This window comes from Pituophis catenifer, unplaced genomic scaffold (genome assembly GCF_029215685.1).
Source record: "Pituophis catenifer annectens isolate HBS135680 unplaced genomic scaffold, rPitCat1.0.hap2 SCAF_7, whole genome shotgun sequence".
Classification (NCBI taxonomy): Eukaryota; Metazoa; Chordata; class Lepidosauria; order Squamata; family Colubridae; genus Pituophis; species Pituophis catenifer.
The window spans coordinates 87,322,156-87,342,746 of record NW_027256887.1 but is presented as its reverse complement, the minus strand read 5'-3'; the positions used below and the strand labels follow the sequence as shown (position 1 = coordinate 87,342,746).

General features: G+C 42.7%; 1 protein-coding gene across 1 annotated transcript in view; it reads left to right on the top strand.

The window, feature by feature from the left end:
- Nucleotides 1-20,591, top strand: part of LOC139319656 (F-box DNA helicase 1-like) — a 65,456-nt gene that overhangs the window by 15,509 nt on the left and 29,356 nt on the right. Inside the window, exons 10-16 of the mRNA XM_070947603.1 lie at nt 2,576-2,663; nt 7,397-7,483; nt 8,041-8,177; nt 8,833-8,926; nt 9,011-9,123; nt 9,934-9,994; nt 14,719-14,910. Of these exons, the coding sequence (XP_070803704.1) occupies nt 2,576-2,663; nt 7,397-7,483; nt 8,041-8,177; nt 8,833-8,926; nt 9,011-9,123; nt 9,934-9,994; nt 14,719-14,910 (772 nt within the window). The remainder of the gene's footprint in view (nt 1-2,575; nt 2,664-7,396; nt 7,484-8,040; nt 8,178-8,832; nt 8,927-9,010; nt 9,124-9,933; nt 9,995-14,718; nt 14,911-20,591) is intronic.

The following is a 20,591-nucleotide window of genomic DNA, read 5'->3' as shown; positions in this document are numbered from 1 at the left end:
GAAGCGTTGGAAAAGATGCCTAGAGAGCAGTTGGAGGACCAGCCACTCCGAATCCGACCGAACACTGGTGAGGTCTCATATTAAGACCTACCTAGTGGCGATAAAAGCGGCGAAATCTAGCTATTTTGCCGCTCTTATCGCATCATCAGATAATCACCCAGCCGCCCTGTTTAGGGTGAACCTCTCCCTCCTCCATCTGGGAGTGCGGGATGACCCCTTGCAGGGTCGAGCTGAGGATTTTGTGCAGTATCTGTATGACAAGATAGCTCAGATTCGGGAAGGCCTGGCCTCTGACTGGGTAAGTCCAGACGGGATGACTGAGGCAGGTCTTGAGAGCGTTATCTGGGAGGAGTTCGATCCTGTGGCTCCCGAGGACATGGACAGGATCCTGGGACGGCTGAACGCGACCACATGTTTATTGGACCCGTGTCCCTCCTGGTTGGTACTGGCTTCCCGGGAGGTTACATGAGGCTGGCTCCAGAGGATTGTTAACGCTTCTCTGAGTGAGGGGGTCCTGCCGGCCGCTTTGAAAGAAGCGGTGGTGAGGCCCCTCCTCAAGAAGCCCTCTCTGGATCATGCTGTTTTGGCTAAATATCGCCTAGTCTCCAACCTTCGCTTCATTGCGAAGGTTGTTGAGAGTGTGGTGGCGCAGCAGCTTCCCCGGTACCTGGATGAAGCTGTCTATCTAGACCCGCTCCAGTCCGGCTTCCGGCCTGGGTACAGCACGGAAACGGCATTGGTCGCGTTGGTGGATGATCTCTGGAGGACTCGGGATAGGGTTTGCTCCTCTATCCTGGTCCTGTTAGATCTCTCAGCAGCTTTTGATACCATCGACCATGGTATTGACCATGGCACCGGTTGAAGGGGCTGGGGGTGGGGGGCACCATTCTGCGGTGGTTCTCCTCCTTTCTCTCCGACCGGTCGCAATCTGTTGACGGGGGCAGAGGTCGACCTTGAGGCCTCTCATCTGTGAAGTGCCGCAGGGATCGGTCCTCTCGCCCCTTCTGTTCAACATTTATATGAAGCCGCTGGGCGAGATCATCCGTGGCTTTGGGGTGAGATACCACCAGTACGCTGATGACACCCACCTGTACATCTCCACCCCAGGCCACCCCAACGATGCCCTTGAAGTGATGTCTCAGTGCCTGGAGGCTGTGCGGATCTGGATGGGGAGGAACAGGCTCAAGCTCAACCCTTCCAAGACTGAGTGGCTGTGGCTCCCGGCATCCCAATATAGCCAGTTGACTCCATCACTGGCTATTGGGGGCGAGTCTTTGGCCCCCACAGAGAGGGCTCGCAATCTGGGAGTCCTCCTGGATATGCAGCTGTCCTTGGAGGAACATCTGACGGCTGTAACCAGGGGGACCTTTTATCAGGTTCGCCTGATTCGCCAGTTGCGGCCCTTTCTTGATCGGGATTCCCTGTGCACAGTCACTCATGCCCTCGTCACCTCTCGCCTTGACTACTGCAATGCTCTCTACATGGGGCTCCCCTTGAAGGGCACCCGGAGGCTCCAGCTGGTCCAGAACGCAGCAGCGTGGGTAGTGACGGGAGCAGCATGGCGCTCCCATGTAACACCGCTCCTGCGTGAGCTGCACTGGCTCCCGGTGGTCTTCCGGGTGCGCTTCAAGGTGTTGGTTATCACCTTTAAAGCGCTCCATGGCATAGGGCCTAGCTATCTTCGAGACGGCCTGCTGCTACCGACGACCTCCCATCGACCCGTGCGCTCCCACAGAGAGGGCCTCCTCAGGGTGCCATCAGCCAAACAGTGCAGGCTGGTGACCCCCAGAGGGAGGGCCTTCTCTGTGGGGGCACCTACCCTCTGGAATCAGCTGCCCCCAGAGATAAGGAGAATCCAAGACCTCAGTGCCTTCCGCCCTTAAAACCCACTTTTTCCAGCAAGCCGGGCTGGCTTAAGAAGAAATTTTTAAATTTTTTAAATGTTTTAATTGGTGTGTGATTTTTAAATTTTTGGGCCAAATTTTTATATATATTAATTGTTCTTAATATTTGTAGTTCATGTTCTTAATTCTGGCTGTGCACCACCCTGAGTCCTTAGGGAGAAGGGTGGTATATAAATTGAAAAATAAAATAAAATAAAATAAATAAAAACCATGTGTTGAACTTAACAACTGCAGTGGCAAGAAAAGTTGCAATATGGGGAAAAATTCACTTAAGAACTGTCTCGCTTAGCAACAGAAATTTTGGGCTCCATTGTGGTCCTAAGTCGAGGACTACCTGTATTTATCACCGTTGCAGTGTCCAGGAGGTCACGTGATCTCCTTCTGACAAAGTCAATGGGGACAGCCAGATTCCCTTAACAACTGTCTGATGAACTTAACAACTGCAGTGATTCACTTAACAACTGTGGCAAGAAAGGTTGTAAAATGGGGCAAAACAACAACTGTCTTGCTTAGCAGTGGAAATGTGGGACTCCATTGTGATCGTAAGTCGAGGACTAGCTGTAGATCCAGACCTTCCTTCTCCTTCAAGAACTCTGGGCAGCCTAGATGAGAAAACTCTGGATGTGAATCTTTTCACTTGCAAGATCCTCTTACCAGCTTTTGCTTTCTAGATCATTGTTGAAGAAGCGGAACAAATATGGGCCAAGATGAAAGTGCAGGACCCAACCAAGGAGAAGGCGTACTACATGACGCATGACGGTAAGTGGAATATGTGAGGGAAGGTTGGTGGCATTTAGTTCTGCTGAAGAAACGGGGGAAAAAAAAGAATAAAGGGGAAATTTTCTTCATGGAGGGAAATTCCAGTTCTACCTTAGGCGTAAAGCCAGCTGGGTGACTTTGGACCAATCACCAGGAGACAGTGAGTTCTAGTCCCGCCTTAAGAATGAATGCCCAAGGGATATTAAGGTCTAGGGGAGATTTGATTGATAAAGGAATTAGGCTAGATTGGTGGACCTATGCTACAGTTCAATCTCGTTACAGGAGAGATAGAGATAATCGTGGGATATATGTGATGGAACAGAGCTTTGATAAAATATATTATTGGGAGAGGACCATAAATACATAACCAAAATGTATGTACAATTGCTTGAGTGAATGGTAGGAGAGGAGGTTGTAAAAGACACGATGATTGCCTGGGGGAGGAATTTTGGGTACTCGATCCCCCTAGAAAAATGGCAACAAATGTGGGGGCGGGGGAAATATTAAAATGACTATGGCAACGTCTTTCAAGGAAAATGCATCTAAAATGTTGTATAGGTGGCACCTCCCACCAGCAAGAATTGCTAAAATGTTTCCGGGTGCATCAGAGTTATGTTGGAAATGTGGGAAAACCAGAGGTACGTATTTCCATCAATGGTGGACTTGTATAATGGCAAAGATGTATTGGAGAAGGATTAAGAACTGGATTAAGGAAATTACTAATGCAGACCTCAAATGGAAACCTGAGATATATTTACTAGGTATTCGCCCAGAGGGGCTGAGCAAGAAAAAATGGTATCTCACTCTACATATTTTAGTCGCAGCTAGAATAATGTTCGCTCAACAGTGGAAAGGAAAAGAGATACCAGCTAGTGCCCAAATTATAAACAAAGTATTAGAGTGCGCTGAGGCGGATAGAATGACGTATAGGTTGGAAGAAAAAAAAGATTCTGAATTTTTTCAAAGTTGGGACAGTTGGTATCGGTGGTTGAATAAAAGAATTGAGATGAAGTGAGGGCCTATGTTAATATGAAGAGAGATATACTAATTTAGAATGAAAGATAATTGTATGAAAATCACATTTGGAGATTACTTACCTTATTCTATGTTGTGGGCATAATTATTTACTAATGAGGGCAGGAACAATATCTGCCGGGATAGACGTGTTTTTTTATGTTTAGTGTTATGAATGGGGGAGGGAGGGAGGGGAATGTATGGTTTTTGTTTGTATGTATAAACAATGTTTTTGTCTTGTGTTGATTATAACTTGAAAAAATTAATAAAATTTATTTTTTAAAAAAAGAATGAAAGCCGACTGGGTGAATTTGGTGAGTTCTAATCCTGACTTGGTCAGTTTAAGACTTGTGGACTTCAATTTCCAGAATTCCCCAGCCAGCATGTTGGGAGTTGAAATCCGCGCATCTTTAAGCGGCCAAAGTAGAGGAACCCTGTATTAAAAGAAATTATAACATAATGCTTCCTTTTTATTTTATTTTTTTAAAAAAAATAATATTTATTAAATTTCCAAAGATTAAAATACACAGTACAAAAAGAAACATAATACACAAAAAAAGGAAGAAAAAAAAAAACCACACACAGAAAGAAAACAAAAAATATAAACAACCAAAAACAAACATATCAAAATTTCAATACTAATAACAACTTTTCTGCATCGGTATCTCTAATCTATTTAACCTCTTTACACAAATTCTACTTCTTTTTTTTGAATTTTTTTTTTTAAACAAAAACATAAAATACATCTTTTTAGAACGAAGTATTGATCTGGTCATAAATTGGTACAATTACTAATTCCTCTTTAACAACAACTTTTTTCTAATCTCCACTAATTACCATTTTATAGAAAATTTTAAAAAAAGAAAACAGAAAAATAAAGACTAACTTATAATGATTTACTCAAAACAATTACCTTTCTATTATTTCACCTCAAATCTTAATTTCCAAATAACACAATGTCAGCACGTCAAAATGCATTTATCCTAGTGCTGACATGAGAAGGAGAATGCAAGCGTCTGCAACGGGAGGGTGGCCTTTCACCTAATTATTTGCTCTGGAGATAATGTGCCCTAGGAGATGGATGGGAGGGGGGACATTCTTTGAATTGGAGCAGTAGATAAGGGGTGAATGATTGGGAAGATGGCCAATGAATGCAGAGGAGAGGGGGAAGGAAGAGGAGGGTTTTTGGGTCAGCACAGCAGTGCTGGCAGCATGGAGTCGGTGTAAAAAGCGCTGTGCTAAAATAAATGGAAGTTTCTCTCATGAAAGACTTTGTTTTGGACTGCAATTTATTTGAAGACAGCCTGAAAACCTGACAGATTGCCAGCACTCTCTTTCTCATGTCAGCACTAGGATAAATGAATTTTGACGTGCTGACATCCGGCCCCTCTCCCTTCATTTCTCCAGGGTGGCCTGTGTAAGACAAACAACAAGTTAGGTACCAGTACCCCGTCCGGGAGTGTGTGTCCCGTCCCCTCCCACCTTTCCCGGGTGATCTGCATGGAATTTGGCTATAAGGCGGTCAGCTTGGATGTTCCTGGTCACCCAGGAAAAGCGCTGTGCTAAAATAAATGGAAGTTTCTCTCATGAAAGACTTTGTTTTGGACTGCAATTTATTTGAAGACAGCCTGAAAACCTGGCACACAATTTGTTTTCCTAAATTCTGTCTATTTAATAATACCATTATCCAAAAACCCGTTGCTTAAATCTTTAAATCCTAACCCAATATCATTTCATTTTCTTTTTCTTTTTGCTTAGATGAATGTCTCTTAAAAATATAAATCATTACAATTATCATAAATATTTAAACAATATCATAATCATCTTCATTGCTATTAATCCCAGCATAATCATTTATTTTTACTGTTAATCCCAGCATAATCCTCCTTGTTTTTACTGTTAAACCTAGTATAATCATTTTTGTTTTGCTGTTAATCCCAGCATAATCATCTTAATTTTACTGTTAAACCTAGTATAATCATTTTTGTTTTGCTGTTAATCCCAGCATAATCATCTTAATTTTACTGTTAATCTCAGCATAATCGTCTTTTTATTGTTACCATCCATCTATACCTTACTTATTCACATTTAATCATATTATCATTATCTTTTTATAACAATTTAACATTGAGACGTAGTTCTTACTTCAAGCACATCTTTGTATACATTATTAAATTTCTTTTAACATAGTATTTCTCTTATGTTCTAACTTCCATCAATATTTCAATTTTATATATCTATGACATATTCTTCTTATATTCCTATTCATCCTTATTAATCTTTAAAAACCTCCTTTTTATTACTATCCACCTATACATTGTTTTTTCATTTTTAATCACATTGTTTTAATCTTCTTTCTTTTTTCCAACCGTGTATATCTTGTTTCTTTATTTTCTCGTCTGCTTGCATATATTTCATTTCATTTTCAATATTCTCAAAGTTTATCCTCCGTGAATCATTTTAGTTCTTTTTCTTACTTCTGTTCCAAACAAAATGCATCAAATTCTTCCTTCTCTTGTTCCTGCGCCATTTTATTCTTTTTGAATTGTTGTTGTACCAATTATAAAAGTTCCGTTATAATTTCCCTTTCTTTTCACCAAAGTCAAACTGCCTGCAGACAAAAAAAACAAAACAAAAACCTTCCTCCGCAAAATCCCACGGCTATTATCTGTTAAATTCACAATTTTCCAAAACAAAAAGCAAGTTACAATGTTCCTTTTTAAACCAGAAGGTGTCTCTCTGCAATCCACAATTTCCATTAGTTATGCAAGTATCTATTTTGTTTCAATTATGTAACAGTCCAGCTTGATTACTCTTCTTTTCATTTTAAAAATGTCAAATCATCTTCTTTTTTTAAAGTTCAATTCAAATTCAAAACTCTATCCAGTCTTTTAATCATGTCTCAATATTTAATTTTTCCAATTGGTTCTATTCAAAAATCAATTTCCTGTTGGGTCTTTGTTTCTTTAAAATTACATTTTGGAATTGTCATTGCCCTTTTGTTGCTCAGCTGCTGTTTTGTGGCTAGGGGTCTTATAAAAAATATTGCTCTAAACGTTGTTACAAGCCTGGGTTGGTTGTTACTCACCCAGCTTCAAAGAACTCCGTTCCACTCCACTTTCCTCCTGCACATCTCTTTGTACGGTTTATCCCAGCTTCGTGACAGCCGCCATGGCTGCCACTCCCCGCCATCAACTCACAGAGAGTTCCCTCCAACCTCCGAGGAACTTGTCTGTTCCTCTTGGTCGTCCAAGGCGCCTCTCTTCCTACCCTGTCCCTGCAGGACAGTTCTGGTCCGAAGACCCATCGGCAGTGGTTCTGCAGTTGGGGTTTTCGCGGGACTCATCAGAGCCCGCTATTTTCCCGACTGTCTCGCCGTGACGCCAAACCAGAAGTATACTTCTAAACATCTCTATCTTAAACTTACACCTTTATCTAAATTATCTTAACTTCTATTTACAATTCGATCTCGTAACAAAAACATCCCTGAAGTTTTATGCTTACTCTCCAACCAGGAATACCATTTATTCCATATTAAATAGTACTCGGTGTCCTCCCTCTCCTTCATTTCCATAGATAATCTGTCCATTTCTTCATTGTGCTTCCTTTTTAAAGTCAGTGGGCTCTGTTTCTGCTCTAACACAGGAGCCCAAGAAACAAAATCATACAATGTTGTTTTATTGTACATTGATTTTAAGCATCGGTCTTGTGCCTTTTAGGTTACTTGAAACTTTGGCAACTTCAAAAGCCTTCTCTTTCCAAATACAACGTCATCATGGTGGATGAGGCCCAAGACTACACCCCCGGTGAGTGAGGTGTAGGGTATGAGTTCAAGTACAGATAATCCTCGACTTTTCAACTGTTCGCTTAGTGACCATATGAAGTTATGACAACACTGAAAAAAGCGACATTACTGTTTTTCACACAACCCGGTTGCAGCCATGATAAAAATTTGGACGCTTGGCAACTGACTGTACTTATGACGGTTGCAGTGTCTTGGGGATGCCATGATCTCCTTTTGTGACCTACTGACAAGCAAAGTGAAAGGAGAAGCCAGATTTGCTTAGCAACCAGGTGACTTAACTTAACAACTGCAGTGATTCACTTGACAACGGTGGCAAAGAAAAGTCATAAAATGGGGCAAAATTAACTTAACGGTCTTGGAATAGAAGGGTGCGATTTCCTCTAGATCTCTTCCTTGTTTTGGAAATTCCAGTTCCCATCATTTCTGATAAAAGATCAAAATCCATGGCTCATTAAAGCCACTGTGGTTTTTTGAGGGCCTTGTTCCTGTGAGAACGTTGATCTCCTTTCTACACTGAGTTTCTAAAGATCTCTTCCCCCCCACCCCCCATTTCTCTAGCTATGATGAATATTGTCCTCTTGCAAAAATGTGCGGTGATCTTGGTAGAAAATCCACACCAACAGATTTACATCTTCCAAGGTGCTGACAACACAGTTTTGGATGTGCCCAACAGCCGCATCTTCCACCTGACGCAGGTAAGCTGAGGAAGAAGGGCAGGCGAGCTGAGATGTTTGACTGGGAGTTGTGGGTTAGCTGTAGATCGAAGAGCCGGAAGATTCAGTTTTTAGAGATTCAGGGATCTCATTGTGATCTTCTCTAGTTCCAATGGAAAGTAATCTCATAATTCCAATTGGAGAAGATATGCAATTCGATCCAAAAAAATCAGTTCCTAGAAATTCATGGATGTAAACTGTGGATCTTCTCCAGTTCCAGTTCAAAGCTATCTCACAGTGTCAATTGGAGAAGATCCACACATCCATCCATTATATCTCTCTCTCTCTCTCCCTCTCTCTCTCATCTATCTATCTATCTATCTATCTATCTATCTATCTATCTATCTCTATTTATCTATTTCTATCATCTATCTATCTATCTATCTATCTATCTATCTATCTATCTCTACCTACCTATCTACCTACCTACCTATTATCTCTCCCTCCCTCCCTTCCTCCTTCTATTATCTCTCTCTCTCTCTCTCATGTGTTTTAGTGTTACAATGGTTTTGCCAAAAACCAGCACTTCCAGTTCTGGTTGGGTTAATCAGTGCAGCATTCCCTTGTCCCCTGCAAAACAAAATAGTAAAATTGGATCAATGATGCTACATTTTCCTTTCCCCTCTTGCTTCCATAGAGTTTGCGGTTTGGCTACGAAATAGGTTACATTTGTGCAATCCTGGATTATTACAGAAAAATCCGGAAACCCACGGTGGGAAATAACCAGGACAGTGAGTGTTTTTAGTCAGTTGTCCTTTTATTGCTCCAAGTAAGTCTTGCTAAGTGGGGCTGACAGGTTACTCTGATTTTGACAGGTGATGTCAGCGTGGAGGGGAAGGTGGCTTGGTTATCCGAGACCAACGGAGAAGTCTTTCATAAAGCTGTGAACATTATATATGGATCCTCACCTAGGATACACTTCGTGGGGGTGAGTGTGAGAAGGCACAGGAAGGGTGCAGTAGGGATTGATTCCTCCCTCCCTCTTTTCCTTCCCTCTCTCTTTTTCTCCCTTCTTCCCTTCTTCCTCCCTCCCTCTCTTTCTCCTCCCCTCCCTCCCTTCCTCCTTCTCTCCTCCTGCTTCCTCTCTCCTTCCCTCCTCCCTCCCTCCTCCCTCCCTCCTTCTCCTCTTCCATTTCTTCCTTTGCTCCCTTCCTTCCTCCTTCCCTCCTCCTCCCCTCCCTCCCTCCTTCTCCTCTTCTCCTGCTTCCTCCCTCCCTCCCTCCTTCTCCCATTCCTTCCTTCGCTCCCTTCCTTCCTTCTTCCTTCCTTTCTTCCTTCCTCCTCCCCTCCCTCCCTCCTTCTCCTCTTCTCCTGCTTCCTCCCTCCCTCCCTCCCTTCCCACTTAGCAATAGCCCTTAGACTTACATACTGCTTCACAGTGCTTTTACAGCCCTCTCTAGGTGGTTTACAGAGTCAGCCTCTTGCCCCCCAACCATCTGGGTCCTCATTTGACCGTTGCTTCTCTCCTTGATGAGTTTCCATCCATTCCTTCTTGCCTGCCCTCTGATATTTTGGAGAATATTTTGACCCCCCTCTTCTTTGTGGCAGCCCCTCTGATATTGGAAGACTGCTATGTTGAGGCATGTGTTTGCTAAACCAGGGAATTCTGCAGATGCACCTTACTGTATGGGGGGCATTAAGGAGCCCCAAAGTACAGACAGATAATTATCACTATGCATCGGACTACAACCCCCATCTCACAGGGTTCTGCTTGATATGGTTGTCTTTTTTTCGTTAGGGTATTGAAACTGTTGGACTGGATATAATTGAAGATCTCTATAATGTCCTGCATCCTGAACGTGAGTTCTCTCAACTGTTATTTTTTTGTAGGTGTCCAAGCTGTAAGAAGTGCCTGGTCATATGTCTGTGAAGTCATAAAATGGGTCAGTTATGTGGCCAACCCAATTTTACGACCCTTTTGGCAGGGGTGCTTAAGCGAGATCTCTGGTTAAGTGAACCAAGGGTTCAAAAGATGGAAGAAGTGCAGCTTTTCAGCAAAAATGTGACTGTAGGAAACTGAAAAAGGGACGTAAAGGCTACCCGGTTGCAGGTGATAACATGACAACGATCTTTCTTGCCACAATTGTTAAGTGAATCAGTGCAGTGGTTCAGTTACCAATACAGTTGTTAAGTGAATCTGGCTTCCACATTGACCTGGCTTGTCAGAAGGTCACAAAAGGAGGTTACGTAACCCCAAGGCACTGCAACCGTCATAGATATGAATCGGTTGCCAAGATCAAAATTCAGGTGCTTGGCCACTGGCACGTATTTACCGTATTTTTTGGAGTATAAGACGCAACTTTTTTTTTTTTTAATTTGATTTATATGCCGCCCTTCTCCGAAGACTCAGGGCGGCTTACAATGTGCTCAGCAATAGTCTTCATCCTTTTGTATATTTATACAATGTCAGCTTATTCCCCCCACAACTGGGTCCTCATTTCACCTACCTTAGAAAGGATGGAAGGCTGAGTCAACCTTGAGCCTGGGGAGATTCGAACCCTGCAGTAATTGCAGGCAGCTGGTCTTAATAAGCTTAATAACAGGGTGCCTTAAACCCCTGTACTACCAAGGCTCTAAAAGGGGGTGAAAATTTGGGTGCGTCTTATAAACCGAATGTAGCCCCGCCCACCCACTGGCCCCCACCCTTTGGCCTTTGCCTCCCAGCAGTTTACCTCTTTGCAGCAAACAGCAAGAAAAAACAGCTCCTTTCAGCTTCAGCACAGTCTAATTAGCACAAGTTGTTTGGATCGGCCTCCTGACTCTCAGCTGTTTTGCCCAGGCCTCTGCTGCTTGCTGCAAGGAAGAAAATTGCTGGAGCTGATTTTTTTTTCCTTGTGCTAATCAAGCTATGCTGAAATCGAAACTGAAAGTAAAGCAGGCTGTTTGCTGCAACGAGGCAAAATTGCTCGGAGACAGAGGGAGATTTCTTTTTCTTCTTTTCCTCACCAAAAAAGGTAGGTGCGTCTTATAGTCCGGTGTATCTTTTACTCTGAAAAATACGGTATGTTAAATAAGTAAATAAATAATAATTCAAAAATGTTCCAATCTTAGGGGATTTCCTTCCCTCAAACCCTCAGCCAATAACATGAACAACCCTAACATCAACACCAAGTTGCCTGATTCGTACATTGACTTAATCCTAGTTCGTTGACTAAGCTACAGCTGGATCCGTTCAGCCATCATGCTAAGCTGTAAACCAGAGATCTTCAAACTTGGCAGCTTTAAGACTTGTGAACTTCAACTCCCAGAATTCTCCAGCCAGCATAGTTGAAATCCACAAGTCTTAAAGCTGCCAAGTTTCAAGGCCTCTGCTGTAAACTATGATTTATAAAGTCAGGTTACACCCATTATAGTAGCCATCTTGTGTGGGCCCCACACTGGCCCCAAACATGTAAGACTCTTTGGGCTAACCCAGTGGTGAAATCTGAACCGGTTTACTACCGGTTTGCTGGCAGCGCATGCGCAGTGCACACCACGCACCAAATGCGAGGTGCGCAGTGCATGCCAAAAGGAGGCATGTGGTAAGTAGAACAGCGCACGAGGGGGGGCGATCAGCTGTGGCACACAATATTTTTTTTACTTTTAAAAACATTGCTTTTAAAAGTAAAAAAAAAGCCCCTGAAGATCGCGCAGCTCAGCTGGGCATGGGGAGGGGGGGGGGGCAGGGATTTTTGCTACATGTTCTCCAAACCACCTGCCGCCATCACTACCGGATCAGGCGATCCGGTCCGAACCGGCGGCATTTCACCCCTGGGCTAACCCGAATATAATTTAAGGTTTGCAGGTTTACAGTGTTGTGTGAAGTATCTACCTCAGCTGAGTAGCCTTTACCTTACAATTCGTTTAGCGCCCATTCACAGTTAAAACAGCACTGGTGGGGTGGGGGAGAAGCGAGACCCGTAGAGCAAGACGGGGCTTGCTCCTCTTGCCGTCTCTTTTCTTCCCCCCCTCACCGGGCATGGCAGAGCTTCCTGCCCCTGCCCAAATTGGATGCAATGTGGGGGTGGCAGGTGGGGAGGGGTGGGGCCGGGGAGACGCAAGACACGCTGCCATGCCCAGCGAGAGGGTGGAGAAGAGACGGCAAGAGGAGCCCCGTCATGCTCCACGCGTCTCGCTTCTCCCCTGTCCCACCTGCCACCCCCTCGACAAAGAGACGGCGGGGAAGGGAAGCAGCCAGGCTGCTGTTACGGTACCATTGGGGTGCGTGGAGCTGTTTTACCTGCCTTGAAACGTTGATTCCAGTGCTTCTTGTCAGCATCTCTTGAACTTTGTGGGTGTTTTTGCCAAAAAAAAAGCCTTTGGCAGGTTGCCTTTCGCTGCCCTGAGTCTTCGGAGGGGGGCGGCATATAAATTGAATTAATTAAATTAAATTAATTGCAGCTCCGTCGTTTGTCTCACCTTTGTCTGCAGGCAAACATGTTGTAGGGTTAAAAAAACTAGCGAGTTTGAGAAGTTTGATTGAACTCACGAGAAGTTTTCTTTTTTACCCTACAATGCGTTTGCCTGCAGACAATGATGAGACACGTGACGGAGCTGCAAGGCAGGTAAGACGCGTGTCTCCCCGGCCCCCAGCGAGGAGGGGAGAAGACACGGCAAGAGGCGCGAGCCCTGTCTAGCTCCACACATCTTGCTTCTCTCCCGCCCCACATGCCACCCCCCCACCGCCCCCAATAAGGAGCCGGGTGCTGTGGAAAAGGGAGCCAGGCGGGGTCAGGCTTTGGGCATCGGGGGCTGCCGGGGATCGCCCGGCAGAGAGGCGGGAGCAGGCCAGGAGTTTGCAGGCGAGGGGGATGGATGGATGGATTGATGGGAGGTGGGCGCGTGCCAAGAACGCCGGGGAGATTCTCACCTTTGGTTGACGAGCGGCCACGTTCACCGCCTCCTGCACCCCCAAAATAATAAGACTCCCCGATAATAAGGCCATGCTCTTATTTTGGGGTTCGATAAAATATAAGACGGTGTTATTTTCGGGGAAACACAGTACCTAAATTGTGATTTGTTATACAGAGGAGAGAATGTGCTACTGGTGTGACACTTAAAAGTTGCAACAGCACTGAGAAAAGCGGCTTAGGATCGTTTTTCACACTTATGACCGTTGACGCTTTGGCAACTGATTTGGCAACACGACGGTTGCAGTGTCCTGGGGTCACGTGATCCCCTTTTGCCACCTTCTGACAAGCTTAAGTCAATGCAGAAGCCAGATTCACTTAACAACCAGGTTACTAACGGAATCACTGCATTGATTCACTTAATGACAGTGGCAACAAAGATCGTAAAATGGGGCAAAATTCACTTAACAAATAGCAACAGAAATTTGGACTCAATTACGGTCGTAAGTCGAAGGCTACCTGTACGATGTTGGCTGGTATAGTGTCTAATTGAGCTGTGTGCCAAGTTGCTATGAGCTTCTATCTGCCTCAGGCATTCCCAAGAATTGCGAACGCACGTTCTCTGCATCTGGCCTCTCTTCTTTGATATCTATGAAGATGCTCAGTCCTCCAGGTCCTGGTAGTCCCAAAGGTGCTTTTATTTCAAGAGGCAACTGGACTTTCTGGTTTTTCTTTTGAAGGCGTTTCGCTTCTCATCCCAGAAGCTTCTTCAGCTTCTGACTGGAGGGTGGGGAATGGAAGGACTTACATTCCTGTTGTGGTCCGCCAGCAGCCTGCGGAGCTGGCAGCGGAGTCAGACAGTGAGGAGACTGGGGAGGACCATGGGCCAGTCCTGGAGGCTGGGGAAGGCCCGGATGAGGGCCCTGTGTTGGAGGCAGAGATGAGGCCAGGGCCATCGGGGAGTGATGCGTGGACTCCAGAGCCTCCAGAGGCGGACAGCAGAGAGGAAGAGGAACAGGAGGAGCCTGTTCCTAGTGGACGCATGAGAAGAGCTGCCAGAAGGCAAGAGCAGCTAAAGCAAAGAGGACGACTCGGGAGTAAGGCCAGGAGATGATTGGCCCCTCCCATAAGGCTTAAAAGACCAGCAACGAGCCTTTGGGTTCTTTGTAGAAAAGCAACTTTGATTCCAGTGCTTCTTGTCAGCGTCTCTTGAATTTTGTGGGTGTTTTTGCCAAGGAAAGCCTTTGGCAGGTTGCCAAAGACATCAGGTTGGTGATAAGGCCGAAGAATTTGTTTTGGACTAAAGCTGAGAATGAAATAATTCTCGGCTGTTTTAATAAAATAAGTTTGTTCAGAACTGAATTGTATTTGGTAAAATACAAAATTGTATTTTGTACTTGGGCCTCGGTCACAGCAATTCCTTGCAGACAGCTGGTCATTTGCATCGTTTTAGAGAGTCACTGAGGCCACTTGGGGGTTGGAGGGCAGAGATAAACTTCCAAGTGGCCTCAACAACTCTCTAAAAGGACACAAATGACCAGCTGTCTGCATGGAATATAAATCCTCCCATTCCCCCACCATCCAGTCGGAACCGAAGAAGCTTCTTGGATGAGAAGCGAAACATCTTCAAAAGAAAAAAAAACAAGAAAGTCCAGTTGCCTCTTGAAAAAAACTCTCTTGTTTGGTCTTCCTAGAGAATTACGAGCTCAAGAGTACCCTCATCAACAAGTATGTAGCGAAGGGCTTGAAGAGCATCAAGGATTTTGAAGCAACAGGAGACAAACAGCTGACACTAGCAACAGGAATTTTGAACGATTACGACGAACGTGTTCCGCACCTAGTGAGAAGGATGCGACAGTACCATGTCCCGGATCCTGAAAGTGCAGGTAAATATCACATGCGAACAACCAGATCCACATATATAGAATTCAAACTATCTGCTTTATCATTGTCTGCCTATAATACAGGAAGTCCTTGACTTACAACAGTTCGTTTACAGACCATTCGAAGTCACAATGGCATTGAGAAAAGTGACTTATTACTGTTTTTTTTTTATTGAAAGATTTTAACAAAATTTTACATATATATCCCCCCCTCCTTCTTCCCTCCCCAACCCTTCCCCATCCTTCCTCCCACCATCCACCTCCCTTACCCCTTGCCCTCCCCCCCACCCTAGTTCCCAGAACAAGATACAGGGTATATTATTCAACAATCATAATCCAACATAATCTAATTAACTATAACATCTTACAACTCTCTAGTACTTTAATTCCCCATTCATCATACTAAATTTAATTACTTAATAACATTCTTATATTTATTCATAACCTATCTGCAGTTTTTTAATCCGATATTTCCTTTGAGTATAGTCTATCCATCTTTTCCACTCCCTCACATATTTTTCATTTGAATAGTCCTTCAAATACACGGAAATTTTCGCCATCTCTGCTAAGTCTGTTACTTTTAACGTCCATTCTTGAATAGTAGGTAAATCTTGTTTCTTCCAGTATTGCGCCACCAGTAATCTTGCTGCGGTTATTAAATTCAAAATCAAATTAGTCTCTATAACCGTACAGTCCGTAACAATACCCAACAAAAATAACTGGTGTAAATTTTATCCTCTTTTTAAAAATATTTCCACCAAATAATTAAATATAATCCACCAAATTTTAATCCAAAATGCTTTAACCTTTTTACATGTCCACCATATATGAAAATAAGTAGCATCCTCACAATCACATCTCCAACATTTAGGTTGTACATTTGGGTACATACAAGATAATTTTTTTGGATCTAAATGCCTAAATGTTTTATAGAAATTTTCTCTTAAATTTTGCGCTTGTGTAAATTTTACATTTCTTACCCATATGTTCTCTCATGTTTCCATCATTATTGGTTGTTCAAAATTTTGAGCCCATTTTATCATACAGTCTTTAACTAATTCTGTTTCCGAGTCCATTTCTATCAATATATTATACAACCTTTTAATGTGCATTTGACTTTGGTCCCTAATTTGTTTTATCAGATTTTCATCACCTTGTGTAATACCAATTTTCTGATCTTTTCTCCATCTGGCTTGTAATTGCACATACTGAAACCAAGTTTGAATTATTTTTTCCTCTTTCAACATGTTCAGAGGTTTTAATTTTAATATACCTTGTTCTATATTAAGAATTTCTCTATATGTGGTTACATCCTGCCTGCTTTCTATACTTATATTTTCTATCGCGTGCCTAGGTGCTGTCCATATAGGTATCTTGTCATTTAACTTATATTGATATTTCTTCCAAACATGCAATAAAGCATTCCTCAACATATGACCCTTAAATGTTCTATCTACCTTTTTGTCTTACACTAGGTAGGCATGCCAACCATATACCAAATCATATCCTTCAATATTCAAAATTCTTCCATTTGTTAAATTAATCCAATCACTAATTGCTGATAATGCAACTGCTTCATAGTATAATTTTAAATTAGGCATTTTCAGACCACCTCTTTCTCGTGTATCCTGCAATATTTTTAATTTTACCCTTGGTTTCTTTTCTGCCCATACAAACTTATTAATACCTTTCTGCCATTCTTCCAAGCTGGCATCCTTTTTAAGTATTGGTATCATTTGAAATAAAAATAAAAATTTAGGTAAAACATTCATTTTTACTGCTGCTATCCTACCTAACAAAGATAATTGTAATTTTTTCTAGTTATTCATTTCTGCTTGTATTTTGTGCCATAGCAACTCATAATTATATTTATATAGTTTCCCATTAGAAGATGTAATATAAACACCCAAATATTTAACTTTCTTAACTATTTCACATCCCGTTATTCTTTGTAATTCTTGTTTTTGTTTTACTGTCATATTTTTAGCTATCATCTTCATTTTCCCAATATTTATTTTAAACCCAGACACTTGACCATATTGTTTAATTATCTCCATCAAACCCCTAGTTGATTTCATTGGCTGTGTTAAGGTTACAACCAAATCATCTGCGAATGCTTGTGCCTTATATTCATAATTTCTAATCTTAATTCCCTCTATCTCATCTGAATCCCGTATTTTATTCAGCAGCAACTCTAAAGTTAATATAAATAGTAATGGTGATAGGGGACAATCCTATCTTGTACCTTTTTCAATTTTTAGTCTTTTTCAAGACTAAAGGCGACCACATGTTTATTGGACCCGTGTCCATCCTGGTTGGTACTGGCCTCCCGGGAGGTGACACGAGGCTGGCTCCAGGAGATTATAAATGCTTCTTTGAGTGAGGGTGTCTTTCCCACCATCTTGAAAGAGGCGGTGGTGAGGCCCCTCCTCAAGAAGCCCTCCCTGGATCCAGCTGTATTAGCAAATTATCGTCCTGTCTCCAACCTTCGCTTTGTTGCAAAGGTTGTTGAGAGTGTGGTTGCACGACAACTGCCTCAGTACCTGGATGAATCGAATTATCTAGATCCGTTCCAGTCGGGATTCAGGCCCGGGTACAGCACAGAGACAGCATTGGTCGCATTGGTTGATGATCTCTGGAGGGCTCGAGATAGGGGTTGCTCCTCAGTCCTTGTCCTATTAGACCTCTCAGCGGCTTTTGATACCATCGATCATGATATCATGCTGCACCGGTTGGAAGGGTTGGGGGTGGGGGGCACTGTTCTACAGTGGTTCTCCTCCTTTCTCTCTGACCGGTCGCAGTCTGTGTTGACAGGGGGGCAGAGGTCGACCCCGAGGCCCCTTATATGTGGGGTGCCACAAGGATCGGTCCTCTCGCCCCTTCTATTCAACATTTATGTGAAGCCGCTGGGTGAGATCATCCGTGGTTTTGGGGTGAAGTACCATCAGTACGCTGATGACACCCAGCTGTACATCTCCACCCCAGACCACCCCAATGATGCCCTCGAGGTGATGTCCCGGTGCCTGGAGGCCGTACGGATCTGGATGGGGAGGAACAAACTCAGACTCAACCCATCCAAGACCGAGTGGCTGTGGTTTCCGTCGTCCCGATATAGTCAGTTGGCGCCATCTCTGACTATTGGGGGCGAGTCGTTGGCCCCCACAGATGGGGTTCGCAACTTGGGCATCCTCCTGGACTCACGGCTGTCTTTTGAAGAGCATATGACGGCCGTAGCCAGGAGGACTTTTTATCAGGTTCGCCTGATTCGCCAGTTGCATCCCTTTCTGGATCGGGACTCGTTACGCATGGTCACTCACGCCCTTGTTACCTCATGCCTGGATTATTGTAATGCTCTCTACATGGGGCTCCCCTTGAGAAGCACCCGAAGGCTCCAACTGGTCCAGAATGCGGCCGCGCGGGTGGTAATGGGAGCAATGTGGCGCTCTCATGTAACCCCCCTCCTGCGCGAGCTGCACTGGCTCCCAGTGGTCTTCCGGGTGCGCTTCAAGGTTTTGGTTACTATCTTTACAGCGCTCCATGGCTCAGGACCAGGGTACTTACGAGACCGCCTCCTGCCACCAATAGCCTCTCACCGACCAGTTCGCTCCCATAGAGAGGGACTCCTCAGGGTGCCGTCGGCCAAACAATGTCGACTGACGGCCCCCAGGGGGAGAGCCTTTTCTGTGGGGGCACCTACCATCTGGAACGGGCTTCCCCCAGAGTTACGAAACATCCAAGACTTACGCATATTCCGCCGAGCCCTGAAAACATTTCTATTCCAACAAGCTGGTCTGGCCTAACTCTCCCTTTTTAATTGGCTTTTAAACTGTCTTTTAATTTGGGTTTTAAACCTCTTTAGATAAATTTGGATGTTTTTTAATCTTTGAGCCTAAATTACTTAATCTGTTTCTTAATAGTTTTTAACTTCTATATGTATTTGTATTTATTATGGCTGTTCACCGCCCTGAGTCCTTCGGGAGTAGGGCGGTATACAAATATGAAAAATAAATAAATAAATAAATAAATAAATAAATAAATAAATAAATAAATAAATTTTAAAAATTTCTGTTAAACTACCATTAACTATTATTTGTGCTGTCTGTTGCTGATATATTGCCTTTATAGATTGCGTGAAATAATTTCCAAATTGCATCCTTTGCACTACCTTTAATAAAAATTGCCAATTCACTCGATCAAAGGCTTTTTCAGCATCTAAAAATATAAGCACCGCAGGAAATTGGTTGTTCCTTTCCAGATATTCCAGTATATTAACAATTTGTCTTACAATTATTTTTAATTTGTCTACCTTGTATAAATCCAGATTGATCACTATGAATCATTTGCTGCATAACTGACATTAACCTATTTGCCAATATCTTAGCAAAAATTTTATAATCTGTATTCAATAATGATATAGGTCTATAATTCTTTGGTTGTGCCAAATCTTGATCTTCTTTGGGAATTAAAGAAATAAAGGCTGTTTTCCATGAGGGTGGTACCCCTCCTCCCAATTGTATTCTATTAAATAATTCCCTAAGAGGTATAACCATTTCCATTTGTAGATATTTATAATACACAGCCATTAATCCATCTGTGCCAGGAGCTTTACCAGCTTTTAGCTGTTTAATTGCCAAAAGAATCTCCTCCTCAATTATTGGTTGGTTTATAACCTTTCCCTTTGTTCCTCTGTGACTTTAGGAATATTCTGTTTGTCCAAATATCCATCTATATCTACACCTTGTATTTTATCCTCAGCATATAATTCTATATAAAATTCTAAAAAAGCCTTTTTAATCATATTCTGTTGATAAACCTCTTTACCCTTATAATTTATTTTCTCTATAGTACGAGATTTTTGTTTTTTCCTCAACATATATGCCAGCCATCTACCTGGTTTGTTTGCGTTACAAAATGTGTTATGTTTAGCATATTGTAAATTTGTTGCCACCTGATCTGACATCAACATATTGAACTGCCCTCGCAATAATATAATTGCTTCTTTAGTTTTCTTATCCTCTGGGTTATTTATTAACACCTGTTCTTTCTTCTTTATCTCTTCTTCTAATTCCAACCTTTTTTGCCTCTGTCTACGCCTATATGCATTATTCATATTTATCAAAACCCTTCTCATATATGCTTTACTGGCATCCCATACCATATCCATGGATGTCCCCTTATGCATATTTAAAACAAAAAATTCCTTCATTAGCTTTTTACACTCTATTATATTTTTCTCATATCTGAACAAGTTTTCATTTAAACGCCAAGATCTCCTAGACTTTTCTCCATATTCCAATTCCATCCAAACTGGACTATGATCCGTTAATGTTCTAGAACAAATCTTTATCTTCTTCACCCTGGAAAAAAAATCATTTGTGATTAGTATAAAATCAATTCTTGAAAAAGATTGATGGCTATCCGGAAAAAAAAAAATCTTGTTCTTTATAATTCCGTTAACGCCAGATATCTCTCAGTTCCATATCCTCCATCATATCAAAAAAAGATTTAGGTAATCTCGCACTCATTTTAGAAGTTTGCAAAGGCCTTCTCCTATCCATCCTAGGATTTAATACTCCATTCCAATCACCCAACAAAACACATGAAATATAATCCCATTGTAGTCATTTTGAATGTATCAATTTATAAAAATTTTCTTCTTGTTGATTAGGTGTGTACACCCCCAT